Source organism: Saimiri boliviensis, chromosome 21 (assembly GCF_048565385.1).
Source record: "Saimiri boliviensis isolate mSaiBol1 chromosome 21, mSaiBol1.pri, whole genome shotgun sequence".
NCBI classification, from domain to species: Eukaryota; Metazoa; Chordata; class Mammalia; order Primates; family Cebidae; genus Saimiri; species Saimiri boliviensis.
In genome coordinates this window covers 24,227,103-24,245,283 of record NC_133469.1, presented here as the reverse complement: position 1 = coordinate 24,245,283, position 18,181 = coordinate 24,227,103, and the positions used below count along the sequence as shown (strand labels likewise).

Below are 18,181 nucleotides of genomic sequence, written 5' to 3'. Positions count from 1 at the left end.
CAGGTGATCCACCCACCTGGGCCTCCCAAAGTGCTGGAATTACAGGCATGAGCCACCACATCTTGCCTAATTTTTGTATTTTTAGTAGAGGGGGGTTTTGCCGTGTTGGCCAGGCTGGTCTCAAACTCCTGATCTCAGGCAATCCACCTGCCTCGGTCTCCCAAAGTGCTGGGATTACAGGCATGAGCCACTGTGCCCAGGCTGATTTCTCGCTGTTCTAAACACTAGGAAAGGGGTTCGGCTTTTCCTGCACCCGTTTAGAGTCATTCCTGGAAGTGGAAAGGACATTATAATGAAAAATTTTTACAGTACTCTGAGTACTGCCTCTTCCCTTGGGTTAGAGCCAGGATGGTGTCTGGCCCCGGGGAGGCGCAGAGGCATGCTTATCAGGGGAAGCCAGGGCAACAGAGCTTGAACGTGCTGTTTCCAGCCACATATGAGAAATGGAAGCCGCCGGAGTTGAGAACCAAAGGAGTCAGATCAACCACGTGGCTGCAGGACAGGATAGAGAGGGGATGTCAGCCCAGGCCCCTCCACACCTCGTGCAGTTCTACAGCGTGGACACAGGCACTGCCTACACAGAGCCCACCTCTGAGCCCAGACCCCTCCCCTGTAAAACGAGAATAAGCACTCAGGATGGTTGTGAGGATTCACTAACAGATTGAGAAGAAATGGTGGCCAAGCATGGCACACGGGACACTCCCAAAATGCTTTTTCATTCCCCTCAAGCCCAGAGTAAATCCCTTCCACCTCTTTGGGTTTGATGACAGGCCATTCCAGTTTAATTTCACTTCAGATCTGGAAATGTCCAAATTTTCCACCTGGAGGATAGAAAGGAAATCTCAGGACAAGTTTGGGGGCCTCACTTGAAGAAAAGTACTTTATAGAAGAGCCATGAGAATGACGTGGCTTTCATTTACTCAGCAGATACATTGGAACCATCTCTTGGGCCCACCTTGAGCTTGGTTAGGGGTACAGGGGATGGGGTACGGGGGCTGGTAACTAAAGAACTAACCCAGCCTGGGGGACGGAGGACTGCCTGGAGGAAAAGGCCAGACCTGAATAAGTCACCCAGGCTAAGTGGGGAGTCAGGAGGTACAGGCAGTTAGGAAGCGCACTGCATGGGGAGCCTTGCCCATGGGGAGAGGCAGGACACTGCAGGCAGAGGGTAGCATGGGGAGCCTTGCCCATGGGGAGAGGCAGGAGTGGGGCTGGAGATGTGGAAGGGGCCCCCTGGTTTTCTGGTTTTCTACCTGTCCTGGTTTTCTACCTCACCTAAATCCAAGAAGGTAGAGCCCCTTGGTGCCTTGAACCCCTTCTCGATGCCTTAACCAGAGCAAACCCCATTTATCTGCTTTATCCGCCAAGACCGTGTCTGCAAAGAGGGTTCTGCTGCTTAAAAGCAGAGAGCTGAGAGCCACTGGATCGTTCTAAGCAGGGGGCACCCAGGACTGCCTGGAGTGGGGGAGGCTCTCACTGACTGACATGCAGGGCAGCGGAGGGAGGGGACCAAAGACCCTCAGCAGAGTGTAGACGGGGTGACGGGGTCACCATGGAGACCATGGTGGTGGCAGTGGCAGAGGTGGCAGCGGGGTTGGTAGCAAGCACAGGCAGGTCAACTGGTCCTCTAAGAGGATGGGTTCTGCTTTCTTCTGTGTTGGCTTCCTTCCCCTCTTCTTGAGGTCTGCAACATGCCCAGGCTGGAGTACAATGGCACCATCTCGGCTCACTGCCACCTCTGCCTGCTGGGATTACAGGTGCCCAGCACCACACCTGTTCAAGACTGAAAACAAAGCTTGTTTATTTCCAAGTCGTGTGCTTTGATCCCCACTATCAGTCGTCCCTTCCTAGCCCCTGCTGTGTGCAGGAACCTGCCTAGGCAGCCAAGTCTGCTCATCCCGGGACCTGGCAGCTGCCCTGGAAAAGAAGTGTTGGCAGAGCTGCGCCCATCCTCTCCTGCTGACTCGTCCTTCACCCAAGAACCAGGAAGGCGTGAAGTTCCCCAAAGTCTCCACCAAGAGCCTGCAGGTGGGAGGGCTTTCCTGGTCCCCTGGCTGGGCCAGAGCTGCCTTCAAAACACAGGATCGCTCCAGGTCTCCTGCTCAGACTGCACGCTCCTGGGGGCAAGACGCCATTCTCTCCTACCCTGGCGACACTGCTGACGGGGGTCCGGCCAAGCTCACCTTCCTTCCTGCAGGGCCCTCTCCAGAGTGCTGTGACCACACCCGTGCCACCCCTCCCACCACAGCAGGAGCTGCAGCTGCGTCCATTGTTGGGTTGGCCAGCTTAGTGCCCACCCCCGCCTGACAGCACGGTCTTCAGTCCCACAGCCCTGCTTCCTTGGCATTCTCAACCTCTTCCTACCTCAGAGAGCAGGAACTTTGCCAGGAAGCTGGGGGATCAACCAGGCCAAGGAACGGGCCAGTGTGTCAAACAAGGAGAGCTGAGGTCCAGGATGTCCAGGGCCAGACTGGACATTGCTGGCCCCAAGGCTGACAGCATCCTGGACAGGACAGTGGGCCCAGATTCATGGAGAAGGGGACACAGTGATGAACAACTGACAAACACAGGAATAATAAATTTATTATAACAATCACAGATGGTGGGGTAGTGCACATAAAAAGGGGGGGACCTCTTCTCACCAGAGGGCTGCTGGCCAGTGCCCAGAGTGGCAGGCAACACAGGGAGGCACTCCCTGCATGGCCCCGGCCCACTGACAGGCCCGCTCTCTCTGGGTGGCGCAGTGTGTGGTGGTGTGTGGTGCTCTGAGGATGCAGGTCCTGAGGGTCTCGCTCTTCATCTTTCGTAGTGGGGACATGGCCCTAACGTGAGCGGCATAGGGGTGCTGGCAACAGGATCCCCGACATCCCTGCTCCCGGGGTGCCCACAGTGCTCAGCAGGAATGCCAGAAGGGCTGAGGCCCAGCTGGTGGCAGGGAGCCGTCAGCACCCATGGGCCAGCCCTCCCCCCAAAAGGCAGCCTATTGCCCTGGACTCAGAGGTTTCCCCGGGGGTGTACCCCACTTGCCAAAAGCAGCATAGCCTAAACTCAAAACTGACCAGAGAATCCCATGTGTGTTTTAAGGGTTTCCTACATCCTCTGTGTTCTTCTACAGAAACAAGTAGGGGTGTGTCTAGCACACACAAGATGCTCTAAGAACACCCTGAATGCACCCTCACGCTGCTGCAATGGACCTGGACCCTGGACAGGCCAAAGTGAGAGCAACCCAAGGATCGTATCTGGCTCCCTAGAAGAAGTCACATGGAGGGCCTTCTCTGAGAAGTCAGCCAACGCCCCCCAAGCAGCCTGCTCCACTGCTCCCATCTCAGTTCTGTACAGGTGTGGGATTTTGTTTGGCAGGTCCCCAAGGCAGAAGGTAAAAGCAGGAAAGCTAACCTAACCCCAGGCTCTCTAAGGAAGCCAATGCCTAGAAGTGTCTGAGAGGAGGCGTGTGTCCTTGCCCCCACGGGCCATCCCTGCAGTCTTGGCTAGGCAGCCGAGAGGCAGGCCTGGTGGACGCTCTGGGCCCAGGTGTTGAGCAAGGCGGTGACTGAGTGCTTATCCGGGAGCTGCAGCAGCCTAGAGGTCATGCAGCGGTGCACTGACTGGAGGAAGGGGTTGGCATCTGTAACAGAACAGCAGGCGTGAGCCTAAGGTGGCCAACGCTGCACCCACACCCCGCTCACCCAGCAATGCTCTGGGAAAGGACAGCCCCAGCCTTGGGCCGAAGCACAGGGAGGTGATGTCCTGCACACTGCCTGGCCTTCCGGCTCTCCTCCCAGAGCCTCATTGTCAGTGAAGAACTGAATCCCAACAGGATCTAGAGCCCAAGGCTCTGCCTCTAACAACCCTGGGGAACCAGCCCGGCTCTGCTGTGTGCCACCTCTGGGCTCAGGGAGACTACCCCCTGCCACGGTGGTTCTCTCTGGAGCCACAATACCCAGATGGGGCCCTGTAAGCCCAAGCTACTGGTGGGATCCATGAGCCCCACCAAGCTCCCCAGTAGTCTCTGGGAAGAGCAGGGTCTGTCCTTGAGCTGTGGGCTTACTCACCCCTTACCCACTGAACATGACCACCCTGGACAGCTGACCTGACACAAGATGAAGGGGTTGAAGGGACACAGTGGGAGCAGAGACCTTCTTTCTCAGATGACCAATGGATAACCCGCTCCTGTCCGTGCAGGGGGAGCCAGAAGATGGGAGAAAGGGGCTTGAGCTAGGGAGGGGCAGGAGCGCAGAGGCTGTCCATGCTGCACTGGAGGCCTGGTATTCCACAATGACCCCTGCCTGCCCTGGGCCTCCAGACAGCTCCTCTGGGTCTACCTACCGTATTGCCACTGCCGGTCGATCCACAGCGGGCTTTGGGCAGGATAGTCAGCAGGCACACTGAGCTCCAGCGGTGGCACACTTGGGAGGTCCTTGTCATCTGCAACGCAGAAGTCTGTATCTGTGACCTGGATAAGCCCCGGCCTGCCCTGCCTCACAGCCCTGCTCTGGAACAGGACTTTTCACACCCTGGAAGGTTCTGGTGAGGCTTGTGGCAAAGCCTGGAGTTCTCTCTGACTCTCAGATTTCCAAACACGAAGCCTGGAGTGTCCTGTGTAGCTGGATGTCCAGAGGTCCTGCCTACCACCCCACTAAGGGCCCCAGGCAAGCAGAGCCACATGTGTGTTGAGGAGGTGAGGGTGTGTGGGCTCCAGCAGCGGGGACTGAGGCATGGCCAGGCTATCTGGGGCCCAGTGTGTATGAGGACACAGTGGACAGCCTGGTGGGACATGAACACAGGGTGGGTTCTGGGCACTGTGCCCTCTGGCTCTGACGGCAGAGCCCTGGGGCTGCAGTCAAGGCTTGCTCTCCCATGCCAGCCTCAGCCCTCCTGGACACTCACCCAGCTTGCAGATCAGGTGGACAGTGCCATTGTTGCTGCAGTGAGAAGGGTCCAGGTTTACCAAGAACTTGGGGTCCAGCCTGGCTACCTCACCCTGGAGCACGCTGGGGATGCTCTGCCGCTCATCATCCTCAAGCCTCCGCTTCCGGGTGCACACCACCGGGGCCCTGGGGGAGGCGGCATGGTGACCACACTGGGCATACGCGGCCCAGGGCTGGCCGCCCTCCGCAAAGCCCAGCCCAGCTGGACGTACGTGATGGGTGGGCCGTGAATGGCGGTCATGGCTGGAACGAACGTGCGGTACAGGGAATGGTTGAAGACGGGTGAGCGGATGTTGGCCAGGACGGCATCCAGGAGCGGCTGGCATAGGTACTGCTGTTTGGTCGGTGGCACCGGGGGTGGTGGGGGAGTGGGCTGGAGGCAGGATGGGCATGGTCAGCAGCCCGGGACCTGAGCGTTCCCCATTTAGGGGGCTTCCCACCCCAGCACCATCGTCACTCACAGCCAGATTCCCAAGGCCTCTCTCACAGCCTCCACTCTTGTGCAGACAATGTTGGCTGATGCTGGGAATAATACCCTACCCCGACAGCCTGTCCTCCCCAGAGTCCCTGCCCCCTCTGCACCAGGTGGCAGAGGCACCCACAGGGGCCATAGACAGAGGGTGACTTATCCCAAATTCTGACCCAGCACAGCAGACCTGGCCTGCTGTGGGCAGGGTCCAAGGTCAGGCCCAGCCCCCACCCAGCCACCCTGATCTTGAAGGCCCCTCCCAGTGGCGCTCCCAGAAGCTCTTGGGGGAGCCCTGGTTCCCCCAGGGGTGCCTGGTAGCCCACTCACCACTGCCATGTCATTCTTGAGTTTCTCCAGAGCAATCTCACACTTTTGCAAGGTCTTCAGAGGACACCTGCAGAGAGAGGGGACTTGGGCTGACTTCTTGCTGGAAGAGTGGGAGAAATGGCAGCTCTCAGGCTTGGATCTGGGATCCCAACCACTGCCACTGGGCCTCGGCCACCAGAAACCTCTGCAGGAGCTCCCACCAGCTGACCAGCTGTTCCTGGACCCAGAGTCTAAGGCAGGCAGCTCTCACCCCCAGGAGCTACTTGTCTCTGGTTAGAAGAGTGAGGCCATGGGTCAAGAGAAGGGACAGTGGCCAGGCCTCTGACCAGGCTGGGAAGCCTCATTCTTATCTAAGCCAGTCCCTGCCCTGCTCAGTCCTATAACCCTAACAAAGGATCAACTCACAAAGGCTTGGAGGACAACCCAATAGTGACTGGCATTCTATCCAGACAAGCAGAACAAAGAGACTGTTCTAGACAGGGGTCGGGGAGAGCCAGAGTTGAGATGAGAGAGAGGAGGTATGGTGTTCTAAGGTGCTGGCCAAGCTCTGATCCTCACAGCAGGCCATGGCCGGCGGACCTGCCTTCCACCTGCTTCTTACCAGCACCATCTTGTTTCATTTTCATGACAGCACACATGGGCTACAAATGGGGTAACTGAGATGCAGTCACCCACCCATGGTCACTGGCAAGTCAGAGGTAGAAGTCCAGAGCAGGCTCAGGCCAACCATGGCCAACTAATGGTCAGGCCATTGCAAGCTGGGCCCCTGGCTGCTGGCTGGATGAGGTCTGGCTGTGATGGCCCAGTATGAGGACCACAGCAGCAGCCAGGAGTAGGGCAAAGGCTGGGCACCAGCTAAGATGAAGCCTGGGCTTGAAGCCCCAGCACACACCAGAGTGGGGCCTTGGAGGCCTCTGGCAAGGGCCCAAAGAGCTGCCCTGGTGCCCTTGCTAAACCCACATCATTACCAAGTATCCATCCATGGCTGGGCCACCCATGACCCTGTGGACCCTCCAGGGGCTATGGGCAAAGCTTACCGCTTCGAAGGGTCTGTCAGAATGTCCAGAAGGCTCTTCATCTTACTCAGGTCCTTTTTTCTGTCTGGGACAGAAGAGGGTACACTAAGACACACACCCCGATGTATCCCCAGGGTGCCAGCCCCTGCCCTGGCCACAGCCCACCTTCGTTCTTGTCGATCTTGTTGATCATGCGGCGCAGGGGCTCGATGTACTTGGACAGCTGCTTCAGCTTGTCCAGGTACTGCTGCTCCTCAGCCTGGCTGGAGCCGGCTGGGCTCATGACAGAGCTGGGGTTCACTGCAGGACACAGGCGGGTGAGGCCACAGCCCTCGACCGTCAGGTGGGGAGCTTGAGCTCTGAGGGCCCCAGAACTTGTACACCCGGTACAGGCTGAGGCCTCGTAAAGGTGAAGAGTGATCTCAGCACCTCAACCTGCCAGGCCGAGTACAGGTCACACGATGGGGCCACAGACCCCAGGCCCAACTTACCAGGTGTGTTTAAAGGTCCAGGTGAGGGAACGCTGAAGTTCTGTGGGGTCCGTGCTGTCACTGGGCTCTGGGAGGGCTGTGGTGAGGGGCTGGGCAGGAAGCTACTGGGGGACGGGGCAGGGCCGGAGCTGCAGCCAAGTGAGAGAAACATGTGAGCTGGATCCAGGCAGGGCAGCCTCAAAGGGCCAGGCGGGGAGGGCACCCCAGGCCAGGCCTACCTGACGTTGGAGTTGGGCTGTGAGCCAGGCTGGCCAGGCTGCGGGGACGGCTGAGGGGGAGGGGGCATCGACTGCGGGGTCTGCACCTGCTGGCCCGGCGATGGCGAGGACAGCATGGGGAGGCTGCTCTGGCTGACCTGGAAGCGGAGGGGCTCAGCCGGCGCGATACCACACGCCCGCCCGCCTCCACACCACCTGCCCACCGCACGCACAGGCCCGTCCTCCCGCACAGCCTCACCACACACCTATGTCTTCATCCAGATGCCACCTGGACACATACACAGGCACACTCCCCCAGCCTGGCACACAGCATGAGGTGACCAAGAGGCTGGCAGGGGGACCCAGGCATGGAAGCCTTTGCTCCTTGACCAGGGTCCCACAAGGACACAGGCTTTGGGGCTGTGACGTGGGAGTGTGAGGAAAAGGGCAGTCTGGGAGGCAATACCCTTGGCCTGGCCTTCCCTGCCACACCTGCCTGTCTTATGACACGCTGCTGTGTGTGTTGGTGAGGACCCTGCTCTGCTGACCAGTGGGATCGTCTTCCCACATGCTTCCACGAGCCCCTGCAGCCCCCAGGCTGACTGCACCAAGGAAAAGCCCAGTGGTAATGGCCATCTGTTGTGGTTAAACATGCAGCTGCAGGGCTGGTCCCACGCTGTGTCCTACCTGGACCTGCTTAATTGGAGCAAGGTGGACCAGGGAGCCACCCACACACCTATGGTGGCACTTGCATCGGCCCACACGAGCGCACCTAGGAGAGGTGAGCTACTCAGTGTCAAAGACACCCAGGCCCAGAGTCTGGTTCTGCCACGCGGGTGTCCACCTGAGTCTTCTGAGACTCTGTGTCTGCAGAGACCCAAGGCTGCTGCTCTGCTCCCCAGGCCTTGCTGGGCCCGACACGAATAAGATCGACCACCCCAAAGCCGGGCGCGGTGGCTCAAGCCTGTAATCCCAGCACTTTGGGAGGCCGAGGCGGGTGGATCACTAGGTCGAGAGTTCGAGACCATCCTGGTCGACATGGTGAAACCCCGTCTCTACTAAAAATACAAAAAATCAGCTGGGCATGGTGACGTGTGCCTGTAATCCCAGCTACTCAGGAGGCTGAGGCAGGAGAATTGCCTGAACCCAGGAGGCGGAGGTTGCGGTGAGCCGAGATTGCGCCATTGCACTCCAGCCTGGGTAACAAGAGCGAAACTCCGTCTCAAAAAAAAAAAAAAAAAAAAAAAAAAAAGATCGACCACCCCAGTGTCCACACCAGGGACACCACCATCTTCATCTGTAAACTCTAGGGATGAAACCAAACCACTTAGGCACCAGAGACAAGCATGTGTGAAACACCCACACCCTCCTGGGGTGGAGCACAGATGGCAGCTTTGACAGGGAGGATAGCTGTCTGCCAGCCCTGGGCGTCTGTCCTCCCCTAGAGGGACTCTCAACAGAGGGCTGCCTTGCCCAGTGCTGGTAATGGCAGCATGAAGTCCCAACCCCTTGCCACACTGGGGGCACCCTGAAGGCCCTGCTAGCTTTAGAGGCCCCCAAGGGCCCCTGGTGGCATTTCCCACACCCTAGTCAACCCCCTGCATGCCAAGCATCCGTTTATAACCTGCTTCCTGGGAGCCCAGCCCCTGGACTGTCCATTTCTGTAGACCAACTCAGTGCTTCTCCAGGGGCACTCTGGACATGAAAGCCTGCCTGGGGCCACGGCTCACACCACCGCAAGCACCTCTGCCACAGTGCTGTGGGTACTGGGATAGGACTGCTACTTTCTCAGCTCCTCAAATTGGGGCCCAGGCCCAGAGCCCACAAACAGAATGCCCTCCTCCCCACCCCACCAAGCAGCGGAAGGCAGGGTGGCACTGCCCTTTCAGCACCACCTGGACCAAGCTCCTGGAGCGAAATGCTCTGTCTTGCCTGTTCCATGGGGTGTGCCTGACAGCGCTGCACAGGATGCTGGGTGCAGGCTGCTCCTGAGCCACATGTGCCGGGAGACCAAGGGGTGGAGGGCTAAGGCACAGGGCGTGACCAGAGCAGGGCACTTTCAGCACAGCTGGGTCAGAGGTCCCCATCCAAAGCCACTGGCCCAGTGGGTTATCAACCGATGGAATGAACTGTTCCAACTGCTCTGTGGTCAAGACACCCCTGCCTGGGAGAGGAGGGGCAGAGTGCAGGAGCCCCCAGCCTTGGCCTGCCAGGCCTCATCACTCTGCCGAGTGAAGCAAAATGGCTCGCAGTGAGTCTCGCTGAGGTTAGCAAGGTCAGAAACGGGAACTGGTGTTACTTGATTTGCTAAATGCTGAGTTGAACAAGTACAGCAGGTTTCTCACACCCAAATACGGGTGCATTGACTGTGGTGGGGTGCACAGAACCCTGGCTGAAGGGGAGTGAGGGCATGTCCCAGACACTGGAACACACGTTCTAGACTCATCCAGGTGTCAACAAAATCCCAAGGCCAGAAATTCCATACAGAACCACAGATGGCACCGGGGAGTGGGAAGCAAAGACTCTGGGGCCCCATGCCCAGCCCAGCCCTGTGGAGCACCGCCCGCCCTGTGGAGGGGCCCCTCCTAAAGCCCTCAGCAGCCCCGTCACCGCTTTCCCTTTCCCTGAACCGTGACTGACTTGCTGCTGCTCTCTACCTGCACCCCAGAAAGCTGTCTCACAAGCTCACCCCTCTTCCTGCTTGCAGGTCAGGGCCCCTCCCCTCGCCTCTCCCTGACCACCTCTTCCAGAGAAGCGCCTGTGCTTGAGCAGGTGTCCCTTCTAGGAGATGGTCAGCTCTTGTCTACCGCCTAAAGCTCGGTGATTCTCTGAGGAGCATGGGAGGTACAGGCTGGGCAGAGGCCAGAGCAGGGAAGGCAACCACACAGCCCTCACTGCTACCCGAGAGTTCTCATCTGCCCTTGGAGCTCAGGAAGCCCAGCACTCACTCAGGGCCCAAAGCAGTAGTCTCATCAGCCACACCCTCGGGGCAACCAGGCACCCGCCCAGCACTTAGGTCTATCTCAGCTCTTCAGCTGCCCCAGCAGCCAGCAGAGCCCTGAGGATGGAAGGCAGGGAGACCTCTAGTGGGAAGAAAAACAAAGGGCACCCTTTCATTTCTGAGACCATGAGAGCAGGAAACCAGGCCGAGTGCCCAGGTGTCAATGGAGGGCAGTCCAAGTCCAGCACCTGGGATGAGAAGCAGCCCCTCAAAGACTCATCTGAAGACAGAACTGGCTCAATGAAGGCAGTCAGAGAGGCGAGAAAGAACCTTCCAGCCCTTGGGCTCGTGTCAGGTCTGGGACTGGAGCAGGGAAAGAGAAGGCAACAGTGCCTCTCCAGTCAAAGGACGAGCCCCTAGTGGGAAAGGCGCTGCCTGCTTACACCTGCCAAGAGAGCATTGTGGCATGGCCTATGCCACCCCCTGGACATCATGCTGGGCACTGCGGTTCAGTGTGCACCCAGCACAGAATCCTGCTTGGATCTGGTAGCCTGAGTCTGTGAGGCGTGCCCACTGTAACTGATGCAGTCATGGACTGTCACGACCGGGGAGGGAGCCTGGGCCCTGCGAGCCCTCTGGAGAAGAGCCCATGGGGCATGTACGTTCCCACTCTTTCAGCTCCATCTGTTTTCTTGGAACCAATTTGCTGCCACAAGGAAAGAACAAGAGCAGATGGGACACCAGACTACCTCCTGATGACTGCTGAAGGCAGGTAGCTGGGGAGGACAGTGGCCATAGGACCACCACCTGGACACACTGTAGTCAGTAGGTTCTGGCTCCTGAGAGCTCAGATGGGATACAGTGGGGCAACTCCTGGTGAAGACAACAGATAAGTTCCTGGAATAAGTTCTCTCTTCTCGAAAGGGACTGGATTGAAAGATACTAACACAAATGCAGTAGCACACCTCTGCAGCTAGCTGGTGTTGGCAGGTCAATGCCTTTGGTTCATGGGGCCCAGCATGCCTCACATCCCCAAGGCTGGCCCACAGCCAGGTGTGGGGGCTCTGGCAGGGAGCCTGGTGTTCCGGCTCATCATAGACAGCTGGCCTGGGGGAGAGCCCTCTGCAGGAAAGGCCAGGACTAGAGAGGGCTGCAGAGCAGCCGCCTGGGCAGTAGGGAGGCCTCCACTCTAGGTGTCCCTCCGTTGGCTTTTCTTGCTCCCTAAACTCCTGCCAGAATTTCCTTTCTTGCAGCTGACAAGCATGAACAAACCTGCTTTTTTAAAAAAAAAAAAACAGAACAATACTGGGCGCGGTGGCTCATGCCTATAATTCCAGCACTTTGAAAGGCCAAAGTGGGCAAATCATTTGAGGTCAGGAGTTAGAGACCAGCCTGGCCAATGTGGTGAAACCCCATCTCTACTAAAAATACAAAAATCTGCCAGGCATGGTGGCAGGCACTTGTAGTCCTAGCTGTTCGGGAGGCTGAGGCAGGAGAATCGCCTGAAGCCAGGAGGTAGAGGTTGCAATCAGCCAAGATCGCACCACTGCACTCCAGCCTGGGGGACAGGAGCAAGACTCCATCTCAAACAAACACACAAAAAAGAACAAAACCAGAACCTTGCCCCAGTTTTGTGCCTTCCTTCCTCTTTCCAGAAATCCTGTGGCTTTTGACTACTGCCAGGACAAGGAATACTTTCTTTTTTTTTTTTTTTTTTTTTGAGACGGAGTTTCGCTCCTGTTACCCAGGCTGGAGTGCAATGGCGCGATCTCGGCTCACCGCAACCTCCGCCTCCTGGGTTCAGGCAATTCTCCTACCTCAGCCTCCTGAGTAGCTGGGATTACAGGCACACACCACCATGCCCAGCTAATTTTTTTTGTATTTTTAGTAGAGACGGGGTTTCACCATGTTGACCGGGATGGTCTCGATCTCTTGACCTCGTGATCCACCCGCCTCCCAAAGTGCTGGGATTACAGGCTTGAGCCACCGCGCCCGGCCCACAAGGAATACTTTCTAAATACTGCCTCATTTGTCCTCAGTGAACCAACCCCAAAGGTTCAGGGGTGTGCTCCTCACTGCCAGCGTAAACAGGCAGAACCTGGTGATTAAATCTGTGTGCAGTTAGCCGGCATCTTCCCATGACAGCGCTCTCACTCCCCAACACAATGTAATGAGGACAAACCAGGATTCTCCATGGCATTTATTCCAAGGCACTAACTTTTTCAGCTTCATCATGTATTTCTCTATCCTTCTTCTGCTCCCTCGTACCTCCTTGCCTTTGGGGGTTGGAAGCTTCTAGAGAGAGACCTATTAGCTGGCATAGCTCAGAGCAAACTTAATCTAAGGGGCCAGGGAAGGCTGGGGAGCAAGAGACTGAGTGGGTTTGGGAACTGGTGGGAAGCAGGGAGGGGCTACCTGTGAAAAGCCAGGTGGAAACGACAGCAGCTGGGTGTGGGGAGTGCACAGTGCACAAGAGTATAGGCAAGTCAAGGCCTAGGACAGAGCCTGACCTTGTGGGGGGAATGGGGGGAGCCCACCCGGGAATGCCCAGCAAACCAAAAGGAGGAGCCAGGTCATCAGCGCAGCAGGAAGGGGAGTGAGGAGTTTCCAGAAGAATCCTGCTCAGAGGCCAGGGGGATGGGTTTCATTTGAGCCCTCGATCCTGACTTGGTGGCTCCCTGAGGGCACTCTCAAGTCTGTAAAAGGGGCTACATGCTCAAACTACAACCTGCTGCAACGAGAAACAGTGAGGCTCTGTACACAGAGCTTAGCTCAAGGCCTGCCACGTATCACACACTGAGAACACTGGGGACTTTTTGTGTTTATAAAAATCAGTCCTACATGCTGCTACTAAAGTCATTCCTCCACATACATGCCAATCTTACTCTGTGAACCCAGTGGATTCTGAGCCAGAGGCTATGAGAAAGGAGGAAAAGCAGTTCTAGCAGACAGAGTGCAGAACCCAAAGGGGTCTGGTCAAGGAGACACCAGCAGCATGTGAGCAGGTCATGGAGCTCACAGCCTCTAGGCCATAAGGAACTGCACCCTGGCCTCTACCCACACTGGCCTCCGTTCCACCACAGTCACACAACCTACGTCCTCACCCCCAACTTCTGCTCCTCCGGAAAGCTCTTTCACCAAAGCCTTTCTACCAGCAGATTCTAGGCACTTCCACCACCTGCAAATCAAAATCTACCAAAAGGGAGGTCCCTGCCAAAGAATGTAAATTCCAGTCAGTAACTATTTAAATGGCACATCTGGGGTAACCCAACAGGTTAGTTAGTATGCAGGGGAGGGCAAACTGAACATGCCCTGAATGGGGCCCAGGCCACTCTCTTGGCAGTGTGAGGTGTGTGGCACTAGGCTTGGGGCCACATGGACCAAGGGTCATCCTGGCTCAGCCTCCACTTCTTCCTCTGTAGAACAGAGCTGCAGAGGCGCCACTGCACAAGCCATGGTGGTGACAGTGCCTGCACATGGGCATTCAGGGATAGGCAGGGACTGTGTCTGCTAGGATTATAGAAGCATTTCACCTAAAACAGAAACTGAATTGTAAAGTTCTTTTGGCAAATTTGAAGTTTTCACAACAAACCCACTAAAATGGAAAGCCTGTATGATTAGAGAACTTCAGTATCATTTCATTCTCAGAATCTTAGCACAGTGCCTGGCACACAGAATGCATGTGGTAATTATTTGTTAAACAAATGACTATACCATGGAGTAATTCCAAATTGCATATGATAAAGAGAGCCAGGAATTCATATCCCTGAAAAGCATAATGTACACAGAAGTCTACCTCTACCTAGAAAGGGGATGTGTGTTACAAATTACACACTCTACACGGCAAACTCTACAACAGCATGGCCCAATGCCACTTTGGCCACAATAGCCACGTTCTGGAGTCTGTGCTGTCCACTGCAGCAGCCACTAGCTTCCCTGTGGGCAAATAAGGGCTTGAAATGTATTTGGTGGGACTAAGGAACTGCATTTTTCATTTTACTTAATTTTAGCTGATTTTTAGAGTTATGTTTTCAATACACACACACACACACACACACACACACACACACACACACACACACATTTTAATTAGAGATGATGTGTCACTACGTGGACCAGGCTGGTCTCAAACTCTCAAACTCCTGGCCTCAAGTGATCCTCCCATCTCGGCCTCCTGAGGTGTTGGAATTACAGGCGTGAGCCCCCGTGCCCAGCCTAATTTTAGTTAATTTAAATGTAAATAGCCACACATGCTTAGTGGCTACACTATTAGATAGCATAGCTCTAAAAAGCAAAACTTTTGCTTCAGCTTCTGTTTTATTTTTACCATGAAAATGCCTTGTAGCCTAACTATTTTAAGCTGAAAATATCCAAATATTTATTCACATCCTCTCGAGAAGCACAAGATGGGCTTGGCTTCATTTAAGAAAAAAAGTGACTATGGGTTTGGCACTCTGAAAGCCACCATCAAAGGAAGCCACCGGCGATGATAATGACAGGTGTGCTTTACAAAGGCGCTCAGAGGACGCCCCGAGCTCCCAGCCATGCCCTGGGCGCTGCCCCGTAAATACCTGTGCCATGGGCTGTCTGCCCAAAGGGATGGAGCTTGACGGGATGGCGGACACAGCAGTGGTGGGCGGGAACCGGGCTCTTACGTGCATCCCACCTTGGGCCAAGGCTTCCGTGATCATCTTTGAGGACAGAGGGACAACAGACAAGGTGATCGCAACAAAGAAACTCAGCGCCTGGGCAGGTGGAGAGGGCGTGTGTAGCCTCTGCAAGAAGGAGCACCAGGGCGAGGGACCCTTGGGCAGCTTGGGGCAGCCTGGAAAGGCAGGCCGCCCACATGTTCAAGCCCACAGCACCTCCAGGTCTGTCTGGGCACTGGGAATCTAGAAGAGTTGCCAAGAATGCTGCTTCCAGACCTTTCTATTCTACTGGCTGCTCTCCTACACTGGTGTCCTTAACACACCTCTGAACACACGTTGCTAAGAGAGCAGAATCCTACAGCCCACAGAACCATCAGAGCCAGAACTTGAGGGCCTGGGCTAGTGTTTCTGGGAGACCAGGCTCCTGGGGACAGATATCGAAAGAGTACATTCCACCAAAGCTTGTGATGAGAACACTTGGCTGCCACTGAACCGTGAGCTCAGGTAAGCTTGCTCACAGCATCCTTCCTTCTCAGTGGCATATCTCTTACAGCCTGAACCCAAACCATCCTCATCTCCTCCTCTAGGCCTCTCTGAGGCTGCTGGTCCTAGTATCTATTAAAGAACTGGTTTTAATAAAAATGGCCAAAGGTGAGCAAGAGAAGCCTGAGGGACTCCTTGGTGGGCCTCCTCCCTGATGAGGAAGTTCACCTCCACAGGGATTCGAGTCAGGAACTCCAGCGTGAGCCAGGACCAATTCCCTCATCAGTGCACACCTCTCGAACTACAAAGGCAGCAGGGCAGCAGAGGACTGTTGTGGACCGAGGCTCGACCACTCTTGCTCTGGGCTCTGATTTGGGGATAGGGCCTGAGTCTCGTCCCTGAAAAGCAGGGCCTGCAGGCTCTTAGGATGGTTACAAACTAGAACAAAACACGCCAGGCTCAGAAAGAAAGCAGGACTGATCCATGGAAAAACGACACGTCTCATGGTGGGAGGCTGTGTGCTGGGTCCCAAGCTCCAGGAGGTGCTACCAGTCTTCCGCACAGGCAGCAACAGGTGGCAGTAACAATAATGGGTGTCAGCTGGAGAATGGCTGTAGGGAACCATGGCCTCACACACGTGGCCCACACTCACAACCATGGGCACACACAGGAGGCACCAGAAGCCGGGAGTGACACGGCACAGCAGATGCCAACCAGAACCTCACTCATTCCTGCAGCCAGAGCAACAAATGAACTTCCTGGGGGTGAGAAACATAAAGAAGCAACCCCAGTGGGGTAAAGTCTATTTACCACTACCTGCAGCACTTCGGAGGAGCCCTTCTGAGAGTGCAGCAGTGCTCAACAGCACTCGTTCCACAAGGGAGAAAGGCCTGGAAGTAAGTCAGATGGTATGAGAGAAGCAAACTTTTTTCCAGGAAGAGAAAAACAAAAAAACACAAGGTATGCAAAGTTTAAGTCTAATATACTGCTGACTGATGTTCTTGTTACTGAGAACTCCTGATAAGGAAAGCCCAATTTCTTTCAACTACAAGTGCCAACACAAATGGATCAGATGAGTGAGGCAGCTACCACCCAGGATTCACTGTTAAGTGATGACATTTCACTACTTCCTAACACCTATAGAGGAATCCAAAAAAACCTCTTCCCCACCCCCAGGTCTGACTCTCTCCACTGTAGCTGCTGTGCAGAAGGGTCCACAGAAAAGAGAGAGGGTCCTCCAGGGTGGCCAAGGCTCCAGTAGGGCAGCTGTGAATCAGTAATGCCACATCCATAATGGGAGTCTGGATGATAAATCTTTGTGACTTGTAAATTAGAGCTCTGTTTCACATACTACAAGAATAGAAGGTTAAACGACAAAAGCATACGGACCGTTTGAAAATGAGATGCATGACCAGGCACAGTGGCTCACGCCTGTAATTCCTGCACTTTGGGAGGCCGAAGTGGACACATCTCTTGAGGCCAAGGGCTCGAGAACAGCCTGGCCAACATGACGAAACACTGTCTCTACTAAAAATACAAATATTAGCCAGGTTTGGTGGTGCAAACCTGTAGTCCCAGCTACTTGGGAGGCTAAGGCAGGAGAATCGCTTGAACCCAGGAGGTGGAGGATGCAGTGGGCCAAGATCGCACAACTGCACTCCAGCCTGGGCAACAGAGCAAGGCTCCATCTTAAAAAAAGAGAAAAAGAAAAAGAAAAAGAAAAAAGAAGAGAAAAGAAAAGAGAAAAGAAAAGAAAATGAGATGCATTCTGTCCTGCCTTTTGCTTTTTTAAAGAGACAAGACTATTGCTCTCTCTCCCAGGCTGGAGTACAATGCTGTCATCAAGGCTCACTACAGCTTTAAACCTCTGGGCTTGTGTGATCCTCCCACTTCAGCCTCCCGAGTAGCTGGGACTACAGACACGAACCACTGTGCCCAGCTAACTTTTTATTTTTTTTTAAAGACAGGGTGTCACTGTGTTGCCCAGGATAGTTTTGAACTCCTGGGTCTCAAGCGATCCTCTCACCTCGGCTTTCCAAAGTGTTGGGATTACAGGCATGAGCCTCTGTGCCTGGCCTGTATTGGTTTTATAGGGGAGAAAGAGAAGTCTGCTGTGTCCTGCTAAATCTCTTTGTGAGTGACATCACCCTTCTCAGCTACATAAATAACACTAGAAATTTCGAGAACCAGGTGTGCACACCACAGGCTGAGCAATTTTTCTAAAATACTCAGTCCCGGGCTACCATTTACCACACCCATCACCACAGCACTGCAAGGGCCTGACAGGGCACCTCTCTTCGGCTCTCAGAGGGCAGACCTGAGAGTCAGAGCGTGGAAGGCTGCCTGCATTGGGGCCCCCAATCCCAGAATTTCATTCATGAACTCACAGGCCTGTTTCTGCAGCACACGGCAGCTCACACAAGCTGCAACACGCGGTCACCACATCCTGATGTTCACTGTGTGAGCACCACGAGGTGTGAGCACCACGAGGGGAGCTCCAATCTGCATCTCTGACCTTCTCGTTAGATGGCAGCTGATCAGATCAGAAGGCCCTCAAAGTGAACCAGTCACTCACCTCTGACCAGCTTCAGCAACAATCTAGGAACAATCTAGGACATCAAGATATGCATCACTGGTAATAGCAAAAAATCTGAAATTATCTCAAGATCCAAGAACAAGA

General features: G+C 55.2%; 1 protein-coding gene across 8 annotated transcripts in view; it reads right to left on the bottom strand.

The window, feature by feature from the left end:
• Window positions 1-2,565: 2,565 nt before the first annotated feature.
• The window catches only part of MED15 (mediator complex subunit 15), an 85,641-nt gene continuing 70,025 nt past the window's right edge, over window positions 2,566-18,181 (bottom strand). For 5 of the 8 annotated variants that reach the window (XM_010330490.3, XM_074390894.1, XM_039462391.2 and 2 more), the window contains 10 exons: window positions 14,941-15,060; window positions 7,450-7,586; window positions 7,232-7,359; window positions 6,906-7,040; window positions 6,762-6,825; window positions 5,725-5,791; window positions 5,141-5,301; window positions 4,888-5,054; window positions 4,327-4,425; window positions 2,566-3,625 (listed from right to left, as the gene is read on the bottom strand). In XM_010330490.3, coding sequence (XP_010328792.2) covers window positions 3,489-3,625; window positions 4,327-4,425; window positions 4,888-5,054; window positions 5,141-5,301; window positions 5,725-5,791; window positions 6,762-6,825; window positions 6,906-7,040; window positions 7,232-7,359; window positions 7,450-7,586; window positions 14,941-15,060 — 1,215 coding nt within the window. In that variant the 3' untranslated portion in view covers window positions 2,566-3,488. The remainder of the gene's footprint in view (window positions 3,626-4,326; window positions 4,426-4,887; window positions 5,055-5,140; window positions 5,302-5,724; window positions 5,792-6,761; window positions 6,826-6,905; window positions 7,041-7,231; window positions 7,360-7,449; window positions 7,587-14,940; window positions 15,061-18,181) is intronic. The other 3 variants (XM_039462394.2, XM_039462393.2, XM_010330491.3) reach the window with 1 other exon arrangement.